At 45.4% G+C, this 15,084-nt stretch overlaps 2 protein-coding genes across 4 annotated transcripts; both read right to left on the bottom strand.

Annotated features, from left to right (window-relative positions):
• Positions 1–321: 321 nt before the first annotated feature.
• Positions 322–3,671, bottom strand: LOC121560579. 2 transcript variants are annotated; one of them, XM_045218458.1, is made up of 4 exons: positions 1,917–3,671; positions 1,423–1,631; positions 993–1,080; positions 322–576 (listed from the first exon to the last, which is right to left on the bottom strand). In XM_045218458.1, the coding sequence occupies exons 1-4, from the start codon at positions 3,040–3,042 to the stop codon at positions 392–394; spliced, it is 1,608 nt and encodes a 535-aa protein (XP_045074393.1). In that variant the 5' UTR covers positions 3,043–3,671; the 3' UTR covers positions 322–391. The 2 variants fall into 2 exon arrangements, with proteins under 2 accessions (XP_045074393.1, XP_045074392.1); XM_045218457.1 differs by having other exon boundaries at positions 1,423–1,676; positions 1,917–3,115.
• Positions 3,672–3,694: 23 nt separating this feature from the next.
• On the bottom strand, positions 3,695–13,759 carry LOC123487276. Of its 2 annotated transcripts, none has more exons than XM_045218455.1 (5): positions 13,672–13,759; positions 8,181–8,308; positions 7,550–7,586; positions 7,086–7,360; positions 3,695–5,588 (listed from the first exon to the last, which is right to left on the bottom strand). In XM_045218455.1, exons 1-5 carry the CDS (start codon positions 13,690–13,692, stop codon positions 3,701–3,703), a joined length of 2,349 nt encoding a protein of 782 aa, XP_045074390.1. In that variant the 5' UTR covers positions 13,693–13,759; the 3' UTR covers positions 3,695–3,700. The 2 variants fall into 2 exon arrangements, with proteins under 2 accessions (XP_045074390.1, XP_045074391.1); XM_045218456.1 differs by having other exon boundaries at positions 8,181–8,305; positions 13,672–13,748.
• Positions 13,760–15,084: the final 1,325 nt, after the last annotated feature.

Here is a 15,084-nt window from a genome sequence, read left to right as displayed (position 1 = left end):
CTGCTAAATGACTAAAATGTAAAATGTAAATGACTTGAGTGTATGCATTATAGATATAGGCTTCATAGAAAGTGTTACAAATGTTCTCCTGTCATCTTATAGGAGATCCATTCATGGATTTAGTTATGGCTTGAGAATGTGACTGGTCTACGGAGTTCTCCTTTATGTCTGTCTTTATATGTGACAACAACTTTTCTGTATTATGTGTATTTCCACAATCAATAATCATAAACGGTACTTCACTATGAATACTTTTGACTATGTGGTTTGAAGTACTTTACCGTTATCTTGCACATACATGAAGACTACTATAGACAGAAATCAATGCAGTAATGTTTTATTAAATAAAGGCTCTGATTAAAATATCATATTAATAAAATCAGGCATTTGGCTAATTCTTCTTCCCAGAAGCTCCTCTGAATGGTTTGGAGATGGCTCTGGAGAGAGCGTGTAACACCCTGACTATGAGTGGGCGTTTACGGGACTGGGACTCCTGGGGAGCAGGGGCCGGTGTGGTTGTCAGGTCCTCCTTGGGTGGGGAAGTGGATGGAACCTCTGGAACCTCACACTCAGCATCTGTCATAAGAACATTTCATAATCAGAAAATGAATGTGTGTGTTTGTGTCTGTCCGTCTGTCCGTCTGTCCGTCTGCCTGTCCGTCTGTCTGCCTGTCTGCCTGTCTGTCCGTCTGCCTGTCTGTCCGTCTGTATGCCTGTCTGCCTGTCTGTCTGTCTGTCCGTCAGTCTGTCTGTCTGTCTGTCTGTCTGTCTGTCTGCCTGCCTGCCTGTCCGTCTGCCTGTCCGTCTGTCTGTCTGCCTGTTTGCCTGTCTTTTTGTCTGCCTGTCTGTCTGTCTGCCCGTCCGTCTGCCTGTCAGTCTGCCTGTCTGTCTGCATGTCTGTCCGTCGGTCTGCCTGTATCTGTTGTCACTGTTTTAACAAGCTTGTCATAGGGTGATACATCAATATGACATTATCGATGCTTATCACTTACCCTGTGAAATATGAGTCTCTCTGAGACGTTTGGTAGGCAGAGCATCCTGTTCTGGATGTCTCTTCGGTTTCCCTTTTGTCTTGAACAGCTGTTGACAAAACACATCAGGACAACTGAGCCTGTGTAAAATACAGAGTGTGCATCCTAAAAGGCACCCTATTCGCTACGTAAGGCACTACTTTTGACAAGGGCCCAGAGAGCTCTGGTAAAAAGTCGTGCACTATATAGGGAATAGGGTGCCATTTGGGACATAACCATTGACTCTCTCCCATGTGTATTAGGATTGCATTACAGCGTCCTCACTCAACCTCCTAAAGACAATGACAACAGTTTTGTTCTAATGCTGAGAGACAATAGGGGTGTAGTGAATCTGTAGGGTAAATTTCAGCCCTGCCTTACAGAGGTAATCTCAAAACACAGAGCACCCTACCTTAATCATGATCTTTGGAAACTTATGCATTTTCGGTAGGAAACGCCACTTCCTGTTCTTCTTAGTCTCTTCCCCTCTGGCAGAGGGAAGACGGGCCATGCCGTCAGCCTTTACATCAGCCGGGCTAAGGCTCCTGGCAGGGAATTCCTCAGTAGCATTAAGGTCAGCTACAACACCATGAGTGATGTCACTTGTGGCATTGCTGGTGTCTGAGTGAGAAGAGCACGCTAGTGTGACCGACCTGTGTACAATAACTGGGAGAAGAGGACGCAGCCATTGAAGTCAGTCACTGCATCCCAAATGGCATTCTCTTCACTTTATAGTGCACTACTTTTGACCAGGGCCCATAGGGTCTGGTCAAAAGTAGTGCACTAAATATGGAAGAAGGTGCCATTTTGGACACAACCAGTGAATTTCACATCATAAAACGCAATGTATTGAGCATCATGTTACAATTAAGTCCTATGCAGATGAAAATAGGTACTTTCACTTACCATCCTCCATTGTAGACTTGGACACATAAGTCAGGCTGTCCATCACCACGTCTGTCATCAACTTGATGACCTGATCCAAAACCATTTCAGCCGATGGTGGCATAGGCCTTCCCATACACTGCCCCAGGAGTCTCCTAACAGAAGTCTGGGCAAAGTTGTAAATGAGCTCTGAGGCATCGTCCTTTGACAGCTTCCTCAGGGCTGGTTTAGGCAGCGCTGGTTGAGAGAGGCTTCTGTGGCCAACCATGGATTGAAGCTGGCGGTTTATGGTTATCTCCTGAATGAGACCATGGACCTTTGCGATCAGGTTGCCAGATGCACCTTGAAGGGCTTCAACTGACAGGAGCCTATCCAGATGTTCTTCTGCTGAAGTCATCTCTGGGTCGTCCGTCTTCAATGTGTCCATTATAGTTTTCACTATGATATTGGTGTCAGATATGTTTATTTCTTGTTGGCTCACAAGCGTTGACCGTGAACCTGTCTCGTCCATTGCGATAGAGGTATGGGATTCTGTCCTTGTGATTTCATCGGCAGCGCTCATGTCAGGCAACTGGTCAAGGCTCTCCAGTACAGAGTCTAACATGTTAGTGGCTATCAGACACTCCTCACTTGCAATCTGCCCAACAGATGAACTCTCAGAGTTGGCCACTCTACACTTGATCACATTTAGGATCAAGCTGAGCGTCTTCTTTGCAGTTTTGCTAAAGCCTTCTTGGCTGACTGCCACTGTTACGTCTTTTAGAGCCACAAGAGGTTTGCAATTTTCACTCAATCCACTGCCGTGGAGAGGAGAGGCTCTCTTCAAACTGTTGTTGCTCACAACTGACATACTCCTGGTGGGCAGAGTGACATCCTCACTGCATGTGTCAATTACATGGTGGTCTGTTGAAGAGCCACTCGAAGACAGAAGGGTTTTAGACCTTTTAGCCAAACAGACTTTTGACAAAGGCTTCTCACTTCTCACAGACGGAGGGCGGCTCCTGTCCTCAACAAGAGCAGTGTCAGCGGACTTAGAACGTCTGAGTGTCTCCACAGGGGCGGAGTCCAGCACATATTTGGCTGTGGTGACTGACACTGGTGGAAAAGAGAAAAAGATGTTCAGTCTATCCTTTACTCTGTGGTACATGGTTTGAGCAGCATCCAATAAGTTGTCAAAGACAACTCTGGGTTTGAGCTGGAACTCCAGCTTTTTCTATCCTAGTGGGAAGGAGTCTGCGTCGTCCACAGTGTACTGGGATACACTTTCAAGGTCTTGCATGATAATATTTACTATATCTTCGGCTGTAGAAACCGCATGGTGTGAGAAGGTGGTGCTAGGCATGCTCTGTAGCAAAGAATGGCTGGCTTTGCTAGCAGCTCTGAGAATGGTCTCACTCACAATGTGTTTGGCCTTAGCTCGGAACTCAGCACTGTGAAAGCTCTGGATGGAAATGTTAGAGGTTCTGCTGGCTGCACTAAGAGATCGCGTGAGTGTGGCAATCTCGGCTGACGTCACATCACTCGAAATGGTGAGGTCCTCCAATTTCGAAATTATCGAGTCCAACTTCTGGTTGAAGTCGAAGGATGAATTTGACGTGCTCTCCCCAACGGAAGCGGAGCAGTCTTCCTTTGAAGTGTCCACCCTCAGCACCGAGATCACCTGTTTGATTACCCCTTTAGTGCAGGTGTCGAGGGTGAGCTGGTAGGCTGAGGCTGGGGACTTAGAAGGGGTCTTACTGTCTGTCTTCTGTACAGGAGACACTGCCAAAGTGGCCTCAGTTACAGGAGATTCCTGCACAGTGGCCTCAGTTACAAGTAGTCCAGTTGCAGAAAGCTCGATTTGCACAGGAGTATTTTTTTCCCTCAGTGAGATGGTGGGAGGTGAACAGCTTCCTTAGTTTGTCCAGGGTTTTGGTATAAATCTTCTGGGAACCTGAACTCACTTCCACCCAGAACATTTTGCGACCTGATTTCGTACGCATGGAGGCCTTATTGACCTCAGATACCTCATGCAGTTCGGAAATAATTCCACCAAAGAGATCAGAGGATGCCTCCTCAATATTCTCTGAGGAAACATGGACAGATAGGATTTCCGACAGTTTTCCACAAGTGTCGGTTTTATCCAGCGCAGCAGTATATGTCACAGCTGCATCCTGAATGACCTGAGTGATGCATTGCTCAGCTTTGACAATATACTCCTCCACTGGTTGACCATGGAGGATGTCAACTTTATCAGCAGGGAGCTCCTTCTGAATACTCACATTCTCCTCTGATGGGCATGGGTTGTTGAAGATAATGCTCTCAGTGACCATCTTAGAGGAGGCGAGAGATGAGTCGAGAAGCAGAGATCTGTATATTGTCGAGGTGGACATCTCTGGGTGCTTTATCACAGCAGCCTCCTCCAAAATGGCCGACGGGCCCTGGAGGATGTCAGAGATATCCATGTCCTCAATGGTCTCTACCAGAGACGATAGTAGGTCTCTGGCTGCCAGGTTGGTAGGTCTCTGGTTCTCGAGCTCTGTTTTGATTGCTTGACAGGCAGTTGCCAGAGCAACAACAGAGCGAGAACACAACTGCTTCAAGGTGGAGTCAGAAAAAGATGATGACAGATCTGTCATGGACATGGTGGAGAGTTGACTCTCAGAGACAAATGGGCTGAGTTTGACAGACACCTGTCTGACCAAGTCCCCAGCAAGAGCTCTCATATCTATTGCTCCACTAGCTGAGTTGTGGGAGCAGGCACTCTGTGGCCTTGACGGGTTCCTGTTATCCAAAAATCCTGTTATCCAAAAAACCTCAAGTACAAGATCCACAACATCGGATGACACTTCTGTCACTCTGTTGTCGGACAGAAATGTACTTGGATGAATGGTGCCTGCATTCACAGTCCAGTCGCAAATTGAGTTGTTGGACTGACTCTGGACTAGTGGAACTAGACAGGTTTCACTTGGACCTTGGCCAAAGAGCTCTGCCATTTTGAGCAGAACTGATCTTAAGACCTTTGACTTGGAAATGTTCAGCAGTGGGTCGTTGTTGGACAGTCTGGTGGATGGTCTGCTAGCCGATCTGTGAACCACTAGGCTTTGTATTTCTGCCGAAATGGCAGTTAGAAAATAGGTCAAGGGGCTGGACGCTCTCCCCTCATTTCCTCCGTTGGCTTTAGCCTTGATGATGCTATCTATGATGATGACTATGACCTGTCCAGCCAGAGGACCCAAGATGGCCTCAAGCTCCCTCTCTAACTCAAGGGGAGACTTGTGGCCGAGCGCAATATGCTCTATGGCATGGGAATACATCTTAGAAGTCGCCATGCTTAGCATCTCTTGGGCAAACTGTTGACTTGCTGAGATACTTCCAGTCAGCAGAACTAGAGTTCCCTGACTGACACTTCGCATTAGCTCAGCCAATCTGGAGTTGAGAAGGTTTATAACCAACTCGACAATACCCATCATAAACTTGCCATCCGTTGACATTTTGCTAGGTCTGTATTTCTCCTGTCTACTCCGTTTGGGCAGCGGTACGATGTCACCCTGCGACTGGCCGCTCTGGACCATGTCGAAGACAGAGTCCTCAGAGATGCCAAACACAGATCTCAGTGGTGCTGAGTGTTGTCTGTGTCTCATCTCTCTATCGCCACCCTCAGGTGAGGAGACATATCGCTCTTCATTCTCACTTAGCAAAGAGGTCATGGACCTGCAGAATGCACAACATAAATGAATAGTATATGGTAACAAAATAAAAAATATGATCCAAGAATTTGGGACACAAACTCAACCTTGTTATTGTTATTCAAAGGAAGCATTGTGAACCATCTCAAACCACACTCAGAGCAAACATTAACATTCAGAGTAAACGTTTTAGAGTGGTTGTGTAGTATCTAAGTAGTATTTCTCACTAAGTGGATCTGGAATGGATATTTGTACCTATAACAGGAAATACCTGCAAAAAGAGGAGGGGATAGAGCTAGGTATCTGTGAGAGGAGGGGATAGGGCTAGATACCTGTGAGAGGAGGGGATAGGGCTACGTACCTGTGAGAGGAGGGGATAGGGCTAGGTACCTGTGAGAGGAGGGGATAGGGCTAGGTACCTGTGAGAGGCGTGGATAGGGGTAGGTACCTGTGAGAGGAGGGGATAGGGCTAGGTACCTGTGAAAGGAGGGGATAGGGCTAGGTACCTTTGAGAGGCGTGGATAGGGGTAGGTACCTGTGAGAGGAGGGGATAGGGCTAGGTACCTTTGAGAGGCGTGGATAGGGGTAGGTACCTGTGAGAGGAGGGGATAGGGGTAGGTACCTGTGAGAGGAGAGGATAGGGCTAGGTACCTTTGAGAGGAGGGGGATAGGGCTAGGTACCTGTGAGAGGAGAGGATAGGGCTAGGTACCTTTGAGAGGAGGGGATAGGGCTAGGTACCTGTGAGAGGCATGGATAGGGCTAGGTACCTGTTAGAGGCATGGATAGGGCTAGGTACCTGTGAGAGGCATGGATAAGGCTAGGTACCTGTGAGAGGCGTGGATAGGGCTAGGTACCTGTGAGAGGAGGTGATAGGGCTAGGTACCTGTTAGAGGCATGGATAGGGCTAGGTACCTGTGAGAGGAGGGGATAGGGCTAGGTACCTGTGAGAGGAGGGGATAGGGCTAGGTACCTGTGAGAGGCGTGGATAGGGGTAGGTACCTGTGAGAGGAGGGGATAGGGCTAGGTACCTGTGAGAGGCGTGGATAGGGGTAGGTACCTGTGAGAGGAGGGGATAGGGGTAGGTACCTGTGAGAGGAGGGGATAGGGCTAGGTACCTGTGAGAGGAGGGGATAGGGCTAGGTACCTGTGAGAGGAGGGGATAGGGCTAGGTACCTGTGAGAGGCGTGGATAGGGGTAGGTACCTGTGAGAGGAGGGGATAGGGCTAGGTACCTGTGAAAGGAGGGGATAGGGCTAGGTACCTTTGAGAGGCGTGGATAGGGGTAGGTACCTGTGAGAGGAGGGGATAGGGCTAGGTACCTTTGAGAGGCGTGGATAGGGGTAGGTACCTGTGAGAGGAGGGGATAGGGGTAGGTACCTTTGAGAGGAGGGGATAGGGCTAGGTACCTGTGCGAGGAGAGGATAGGGCTAGGTACCTTTGAGAGGAGCGGATAGGGCTAGGTACCTGTGAGAGGCATGGATAGGGCTAGGTACCTGTTAGAGGCATGGATAGGGCTAGGTACCTGTGAGAGGAGGGGAAAGGCGTGGGAGTGCGTGTGCTGCAGGCGGTTCTGGCGCTGGTGCACCTGCTGGGTCCTCCACTACAGCTGAATCTGACGCTGCGGCCAAGAGAGGTCACCTCTCCTGCCTCATTACTTCCTGATCCAGAAGAGCTTGGCGAATCAGAGAGCTCTATCTGCATGGTGAGGTCAAGGGCGGGAACAACCACAGTGGATGTAGACTCCATCACCCATGCTACAATATCCATGCACTTGGCACTAAACTCATGTCTGCTCATCTGCAATGTTAAAAGACCATACAGAGTTAGTTTGTTAAAGGGGCTGCACTGATATAAAACGTAGAACCATTTACTCAAGCTAGTCAATTAAAGCAGTGGTTCAGGATTAAAGGTCCTGCAGGATTTCCACAAATTAATGTTTGGTCCATTTTACCAACATTAACTACTTTAGAGGTGACTATAACTCACCCCGGCACGCATATTCTCACTCAGCAGATTCCAATGGCTGAAAAGTAAATAAATGCAAGTACACAATGAACTACATGACATTACCTCTATTATCTTAGACTACGTTATGGATGGACATTACCTCTATTATTTTAGATTACGTTATGGATGGACATTACCTCTATGATTTTAGATTACGTTATGGATGGACATTACCTCTATTATTTTAGATTACGTTATGGATGGACATTACCTCTATTATTTTAGATTACGTTATGGATGGACATTACCTCTATTATTTTAGATTACGTTATGGATGGACATTACCTCTATTATCTTAGATTACGTTATGGATGGACATTACCTCTATTATCTTAGACTACGTTATGGATGGACCTCTATGGAACTAGGCCACACCCAGACATCCCTGATTGGTTATTTGGTCCGTTGAGTCCTTTGTATTGGCCCGAGACTATGGGAGACTCTCAATCTCCTCGCCTCCTTCTCAAAACCCATTGGATGAGAAGGTCAGAAGGGCGGGACCTCTGGCTTTCTCATCCAATGGGTTTTGAGAAGAGAGGACACGAGGAGTATGCAATTGAGATAGGGAACATATCTAGGGGATGCATGGGGAAGCCAAAGAGCAACTTACTCGTCCTTCATGCCCTGCACAAAGGTGTGTAGGTCTGGGTAGCTTCTCTTTCCCCTGCTGAGGGTGAGGCTGGTCTGGGAAGTTTCATCCTTGTGGGTCACGGTAGTGAAGGTCACCACTGCAGCCTGCTGGCGACAACAGAAAGCAGAGTTAGGCTGTAATTCAATTTTGCGTCATTAAAACACAAAATATCTCAATGAAATGTCATACATGTAATAGAAAAATACATCAAATACATCAACTTGTCCGACAGAGATTTACATGGTTACAAAAACGTCACGCCACTTTTTTTCCAAGATGGCGAAGTAGTGCAGTCCTGTTTCTGTCGTGTGTCTGTAAATAGCCTGTAAATACCCTGTTTTTTGTATTTTTCGTACATATTTCCCTATCAGACTTTTCATCCTTCTACAAAATATACTTTCCTGCAACCCGCCTCACTCAATGTGGAACGGATTCTATTATCGACTTACCTTTATCTAGAATCTAGAATCTCCAGTTGAAACTAGCTAGCCAGCTAACTAGCTACTTGCTATTAGCCACAGCTAGCGGTGTTTCACCCAGAACATTGGATTTTTTTCCGCGGGAAAAAACACAGCGCGTTATCGACCCAGAACATATCAGTTTTTCCGCCGGAATCACTGAATCACTGGACCTTTAACTCCGGATTCATCGCTACCAGCTGGCTACAACAAAACGGACGCTGTGGTCTGGCTAATCATCCTGAGCTAGGCCCATCTCCCGGCTATCTACCTCTCTGTCAACCGGACGGGACCACCTAGTGTTGACACGGAGCCCCGCCGATCCTACACGACTGGTCTGCCGACGAAATCGTCTGATGTGGTTACGACGTTAACCACGAAGATTCCATCCATCTGCTAGCCCTGGCCCGCTAGCACACGCTAGCCGTGGCCTCTTACTAGTGCTTCACCACCGGACCTTATGATAACTCAGCTATACAGCTGATATCTGCTGGACTGTTCCTTTTTACGGTACTACATCCTGTTTATGTTTAGCCTCAGCCCAAACATGGTTAGTTTATTGTTGTTTCGGTTATTTCTAATTGTACTATATCACTGTAGACCCCCCAGCCTAGCTAAACCTGCCTTAGATAGCTCCTTTGCACCTCCCCCTATACACGCGGAGACCGACTCAATTGATGACTCCAGCGATGCTATCTCTTTCATTGTTACCCAACGCTTAGGTTTACCTCCACTTTACTCATATCCTTCCATATCCTTGTCTGTACATAATGCCCTGAATCTTTTCTATAACACCCGGAAATCTGCCCCCTTTATTCTATGTACCCAACGCACTAGAAGACCAGTTCTTAAAGCCTTTAGCCGTATCCTTATTCTAGTCCTCCTCTGTTCCTCTGGTGATGTAGAGGCTAACCCAGGCCCTGCAGCCCTCAGTATCACTCCTACTCCCCAGGCGCTATCATTTGATGACTTCTGTAATCGCAAAAGTCTTGGTTTCTTGCACATAAATATCAGAAGTCTACTTCCTAAGTTTGAGTTATTCACTGCGTTAGCACACTCTGCCAACCCTGATGTTCTAGCAGTGTCTGAATCCTGGCTCAGGAAGGCCACCAGAAATTCTGAAATTTCCATCCCCAACTATAACATTTTCCGTCTAGATAGAACTGCCAAAGGGGGTGGAGTTGCAATCTACTGTAGAGATAGCCTGCAGAGCTCTATCATACTATCCAGGTCTGTGCCCAAACAGTTTGAGCTTCTACTTCTAAAAATCCACCTTTCCAGAAATAAGTCTCTCACTGTTGCCGCTTGCTACAGACCCCCCTCAGCCCCCAGCTGTGCCCTGGACACCATATGTGAATTGATTGCCCCCCATTTATCCTCAGAGTTTGTACTGCTTGGTGACCTAAATTGGGATATGCTTAATACCCCAGCCATCCTACAATCCAAGCTAGATGCCCTCAACCTCACGCAAATTATCAACGAAACTACCAGGTACAACCCTAAATCCGTAAACATGGGTACCCTCATAGATATCATCCTGACTAACATACCCTCTAAATACACCTCAGCTGTCTTCAACCAGGATCTCAGCGATCACTGCCTTATTGCCTGCGTCCGTAACGGGTCCGCGGTCAAACGACCACCCCTCATCACTGTCAAACGCTCCCTAAAACACTTTAGCGAGGAGGCCTTCCTAATTGACCTGGCCCAGGTATCCTGGATGGATATAGATCTCATTCCGTCAGTAGAGGATGCCTGGTTGTTCCTTAAAAGTAATTTCCTCTCAATCTTAAATAAACATGCCCCATTCAAAAAATACAGAACTAAGAACCGATATAGCCCCTGGTTCTCCTCAGACTTGACTGCCCTTGACCAGCACAAAAACATCCTGTGGCGTACAGCATTAGCATCAAATAGCCCCCGCGATATGCAACTTTTCAGGGAAGTTAGGAACCAATATACACAAGCAGTCAGGAAAGCAAAGGCTAACTTTTTCAAACAGAAATTTGCATCCTGTAGCACTAACTCCAAAAAGTTTTGGGACACTGTAAAGTCCATGGAGAATAAGAGCACTTCCTCCCAGCTGCCCACTGCACTGAGGCTAGGAAACACTATCACCACCGATAAATCTACAATAATCGAGAATTTCAACAAGCATTTTGCTACAGCTGGCCATGCTTTCCATCTGGCTACCACTAACCCGGCCACCAACTCTGCACCCTCTGCTGCAACTTGCCCATGCCCCCCCCGCTTCTCCTTCACACAAATTCAGACAGCTGATGTTTTGAAAGCGCTGCAAAATCTGGACCCCTACAAATCAGCTGGGCTAGACAATCTGGACCCTTTCTTTCTAAAACTAGCCGCCGAAATTGTCGCAACCCCTATTACTAGTCTGTTCAACCTCTCTTTCATAACGTCTGAGATCCCCAGAGATTGGAAAGCTGCCGCGGTCATCCCCCTCTTCAAAGGGGGTGACACTCTAGATCCAAACTGCTACAGACCTATATCCATCCTGCCCTGCCTTTCGAAAGTATTCGAAAGCCAAGTTAACAAACAGATCATCGACCATTTCGAATACCACCGTACCTTCTCCGCTATGCAATCCGGTTTCCGAGCTGGTCACGGGTGCACTTCAGCCACGCTCAAGGTCCTAAACGATATTATAACCGCGATTGATAATAGACAGTACTGTGCAGCCGTCTTCATCGACCTGGCCAAGGCTTTCGACTCTGTCAACCACCGCATTCTTATTGGCAGACTAAATAGCCTTGGTTTCTCAAATGACTGCCTCGCCTGGTTCACCAACTACTTCTCAGATAGAGTTCAGTGTGTCAAATCGGAGGGCCTGTTGTCTGGACCTATGGCAGTCTCTATGGGGGTGCCACAGGGTTCAATTCTTGGGCCGACACTTTTCTCCGTGTATATCAATGATGTCGCTCTTGCTGCTGGTGACTCTCAGATCCACCTCTACGCAGACGACACCATTTTGTATACATCTGGCCCTTCATTGGACACTGTGTTAACAAACCTCCAAACGAGCTTCAATGCCATACAACAATCCTTCAGTAGCCTTCAACTGCTCTTAAACACTAGTAAAACTAAATGCATGCTTTTCAATCGAACGCTGCTAGCACCCGCCCACCCAACTAGAATCACCACTCTCGACGGGTCTGACCTAGAGTATGTGGACAACTACAAATATCTAGGTGTCTGGTTAGACTGTAAACTCAACTTCCAGACTCACATAAAGAATCTCCAATCCAAAGTTAAATCTAGAATCGGCTTCCTATTTCGCAACAAAGCCTCCTTCACTCATGCTGCCAAACATGCCCTCGTAAAACTGACTATCCTACCGATCCTTGACTTCGGCGATGTCATTTACAAAATAGCCTCCAACACTCTACTCAGCAAATTGGATGTAGTCTATCACAGTGCCATCCGTTTTGTCTCCAAAGCCCCATACACTACCCACCACTGTGACCTGTACGCTCTTGTTGGCTGGTCCTCACTACATGTTCGTCGTCAAACCCACTGGCTCCAGGCCATCTATAAATCACTGCTAGGCAAATCCCCGCCTTATCTTAGCTCATTGGTCACCATAGCAGCACCCACCCGTAGTCTGCGCTCCAGCAGGTATATCTCACTGGTCATTCCCAAAGCCAACACCTCCTTTGGCCGCCATTCCTTCCAGTTCTCTGCTGCCAATGACTGGAACGAATTGCAAAAATCTCTGAAGCTGGAGACTCTTATCTCCCTCAATAACTTTAAGCATCAGTTGTCAGAGCACCTTACCGATCACTGCACCTGTACACAGCCCATCTGAAATTAGCCCACCCAACTACCTCATCCCTATATTGTTATTTATTTTGCTCTTTTGCACCTCAGTAGCTCTATTTGCACATAATCTCTTGCACATCTAGCATTCCAGTGTTAATACTATTGTAATTATTCTGCACTATAGCCTATTTATTGCCTTACCTCCATAACTTGCTACATTTGCACACACTGTATATATATTTTCTGTTGTATTTCTGACTTTATGTTTTTTTACCCCATATGTAACTCTGTGTTGTTTTTATTGCACTACTTTGCTTTATCTTGGCCAGGTCGCAGTTGTAAATGAGAACCTGTTCTCAACTGGCTTACCTGGTTAAATAAAGGTGAAATAAAATAAAAAAATAAATAAAATAAAATATTTTATGTGTTTCTAAAATCGCCTATGGGAAAAATTAATGGTGGAAAAACGATTGGAACCATTTCCCTGTTTGACCGCTAGGTTTTATGGGTATTATCACACCTCCACTGTAACACTCTATAGAGGGGTTGGTTGTTTAGCAACAAAACTGGCATGCAACTATGGGGCAAAATAGACAGGGTTTGACTTAGACAACATGTAAACTATATTTAGTCTCTAAATGTTTAATGCAAACATAAATACATTTGAACAATGAACTCGTCTCAAATACATTGTTACAGTTGTTGTTGGTTAGCTAGGTAGCGAATTTTAGTCATTGCATAGACATGATATCAGTCAAAACACCTCAAAACAAGACATGGTATCAATAACACCATACAACGAGCTGAAACATGCCATAGAGCTACGATTCCCCACATGGCAGCTTGTTGTTAGCTGAGGTACAGAATCATAACAAGATACACGACTTCCGGCCATCGATGCGCGAGCATCATTTTCGTGACGTCAGCCAACCCTTCTATGGCTCCTGGTCAAAAGTAGTACACTAGCCTACATAGGGAATAGGGTGCCATTTTGGACGAATTTATGAAGGTGCTGTCATAACCTTTGACCCCCATTTGACCCTACTGTACCTTTAGCCAACTCTCATGACTCCCCGGCCATATACTTTCTAGTTTGATATTACAGCATGAATAGCACATTATTTCATTTGTTAAACAATATTACTTTGTAATAATATTAAATAAATAAATTAAATAAATAAATATTACACAGTAATTAATATAATTGAAGATTTAAAAATAAATAACATGTCTACCTTGAACTCTTTATTCTCCATCTCCTTGCAAAATCAGCACATTTCCTTGCCAAAATGAACGCGCATCCAAAGCGAAAACAAACGCAATCCTCCAGCACTCGCTCCAGCGGTTTTTGATCAGTTTCAACATTTATCAGTGATGACGTAACAATGCTGTACAGATTTGACGCACTTTCGATCTCGTGCTGATGCAACACTCTGTGTTGTTGAAAGCTCACGTATGGAAATCCTGCGAGTTGTAAACAAATTTAGGCTATTGTTGCCCTTAAAACTGTAATGTTGAGGACGCCATGAAAAATAAAATACATAACCCACACCGTTAGGCCAAGGTACATGCAATATTCATCACTTTGCCAATAGACTTCTTGTTCCTTTTTGTATGTAGCCTTTCTTTTGGGATTAGCACCACTGTCACCTAGAAATTGATACTGCGGTTGTCACATAAAACAGATAACCCATAGTTCATTATTAAATAACATAACTCATTTCTTTATTTTATTACTCATAAAATATACAGCAATCTTCAGATACTGAAAGAATTCATGGGAGTTTCGAATTCAGTCACTATTTCATATGTACATGCTAGTTTCATCCTTTTAAAGAAAAAAAAAGGACACGAAAAAACCTGTGAACCTCCTGATCCTGATTTGACGAACATAGCATATGTATTGTACATATTTCCAGTTAAAATTATTTTCAAAAAGAGACAAAAACGGGGGTTTGAACAAGCAATCACATAAAAGGATTGAGTGGTTTCATTTTTTTGAAGAAGTTAAGCAAGCAAAACCTGTCAAAATACATTGATTATAAGACCAAGACAAATAATATATATATATTTTTTTTCAACAGAAGAAAATCTAAATGCTGCTGTCCTACCATTGGTTTACAGTGTTTCTCCTCTCCAAGGGAGGCATGTTTTCCCCCCTCGTATGCCTCGGAATAGTATCAGTGCTTTTCACAAACGTTGTAGTACTTAGTGTGCATCATTGTTTTCGCTCATACAGCTGCCCCTACTCTCCTAACCTCCCCTCAGTAACTAAAGAAGGCACAAAATGATGACATAAATATCACAAGAAAGAATACATGAATTAATAATTTACTTTCTAAAATATTTTCTAGAGGGCAAAGGACAGGTAGGTTTAATAACGCAAATGTAAAAAGTCCTGTCGCTCACATACAAATGCAAAATCTAAATGGCACCCTATTCTTTATAGAGTACACTACTTTTGACCAGAACCCTATGGCCCTGGTCAAAAGTAGTGTACTATAAAGGGAATAGGGTGCCATTGGGGATGGAAATTCTTTGAAATTACTCATGAGAGCAAATACTACGATTCTTTGGTTCCCACAGAGGGTCAGGAGCTTAAGACATGAATGATTTTATTAAAATGTTTGTTCATAAAAAATAAATGA

The sequence above is a fragment of the Coregonus clupeaformis genome, unplaced genomic scaffold, assembly GCF_020615455.1.
Source record: "Coregonus clupeaformis isolate EN_2021a unplaced genomic scaffold, ASM2061545v1 scaf1593, whole genome shotgun sequence".
In the NCBI taxonomy this organism is placed as follows: domain Eukaryota; kingdom Metazoa; phylum Chordata; class Actinopteri; order Salmoniformes; family Salmonidae; genus Coregonus; species Coregonus clupeaformis.
This window is presented reverse-complemented; position numbering and strand designations above follow the sequence as displayed.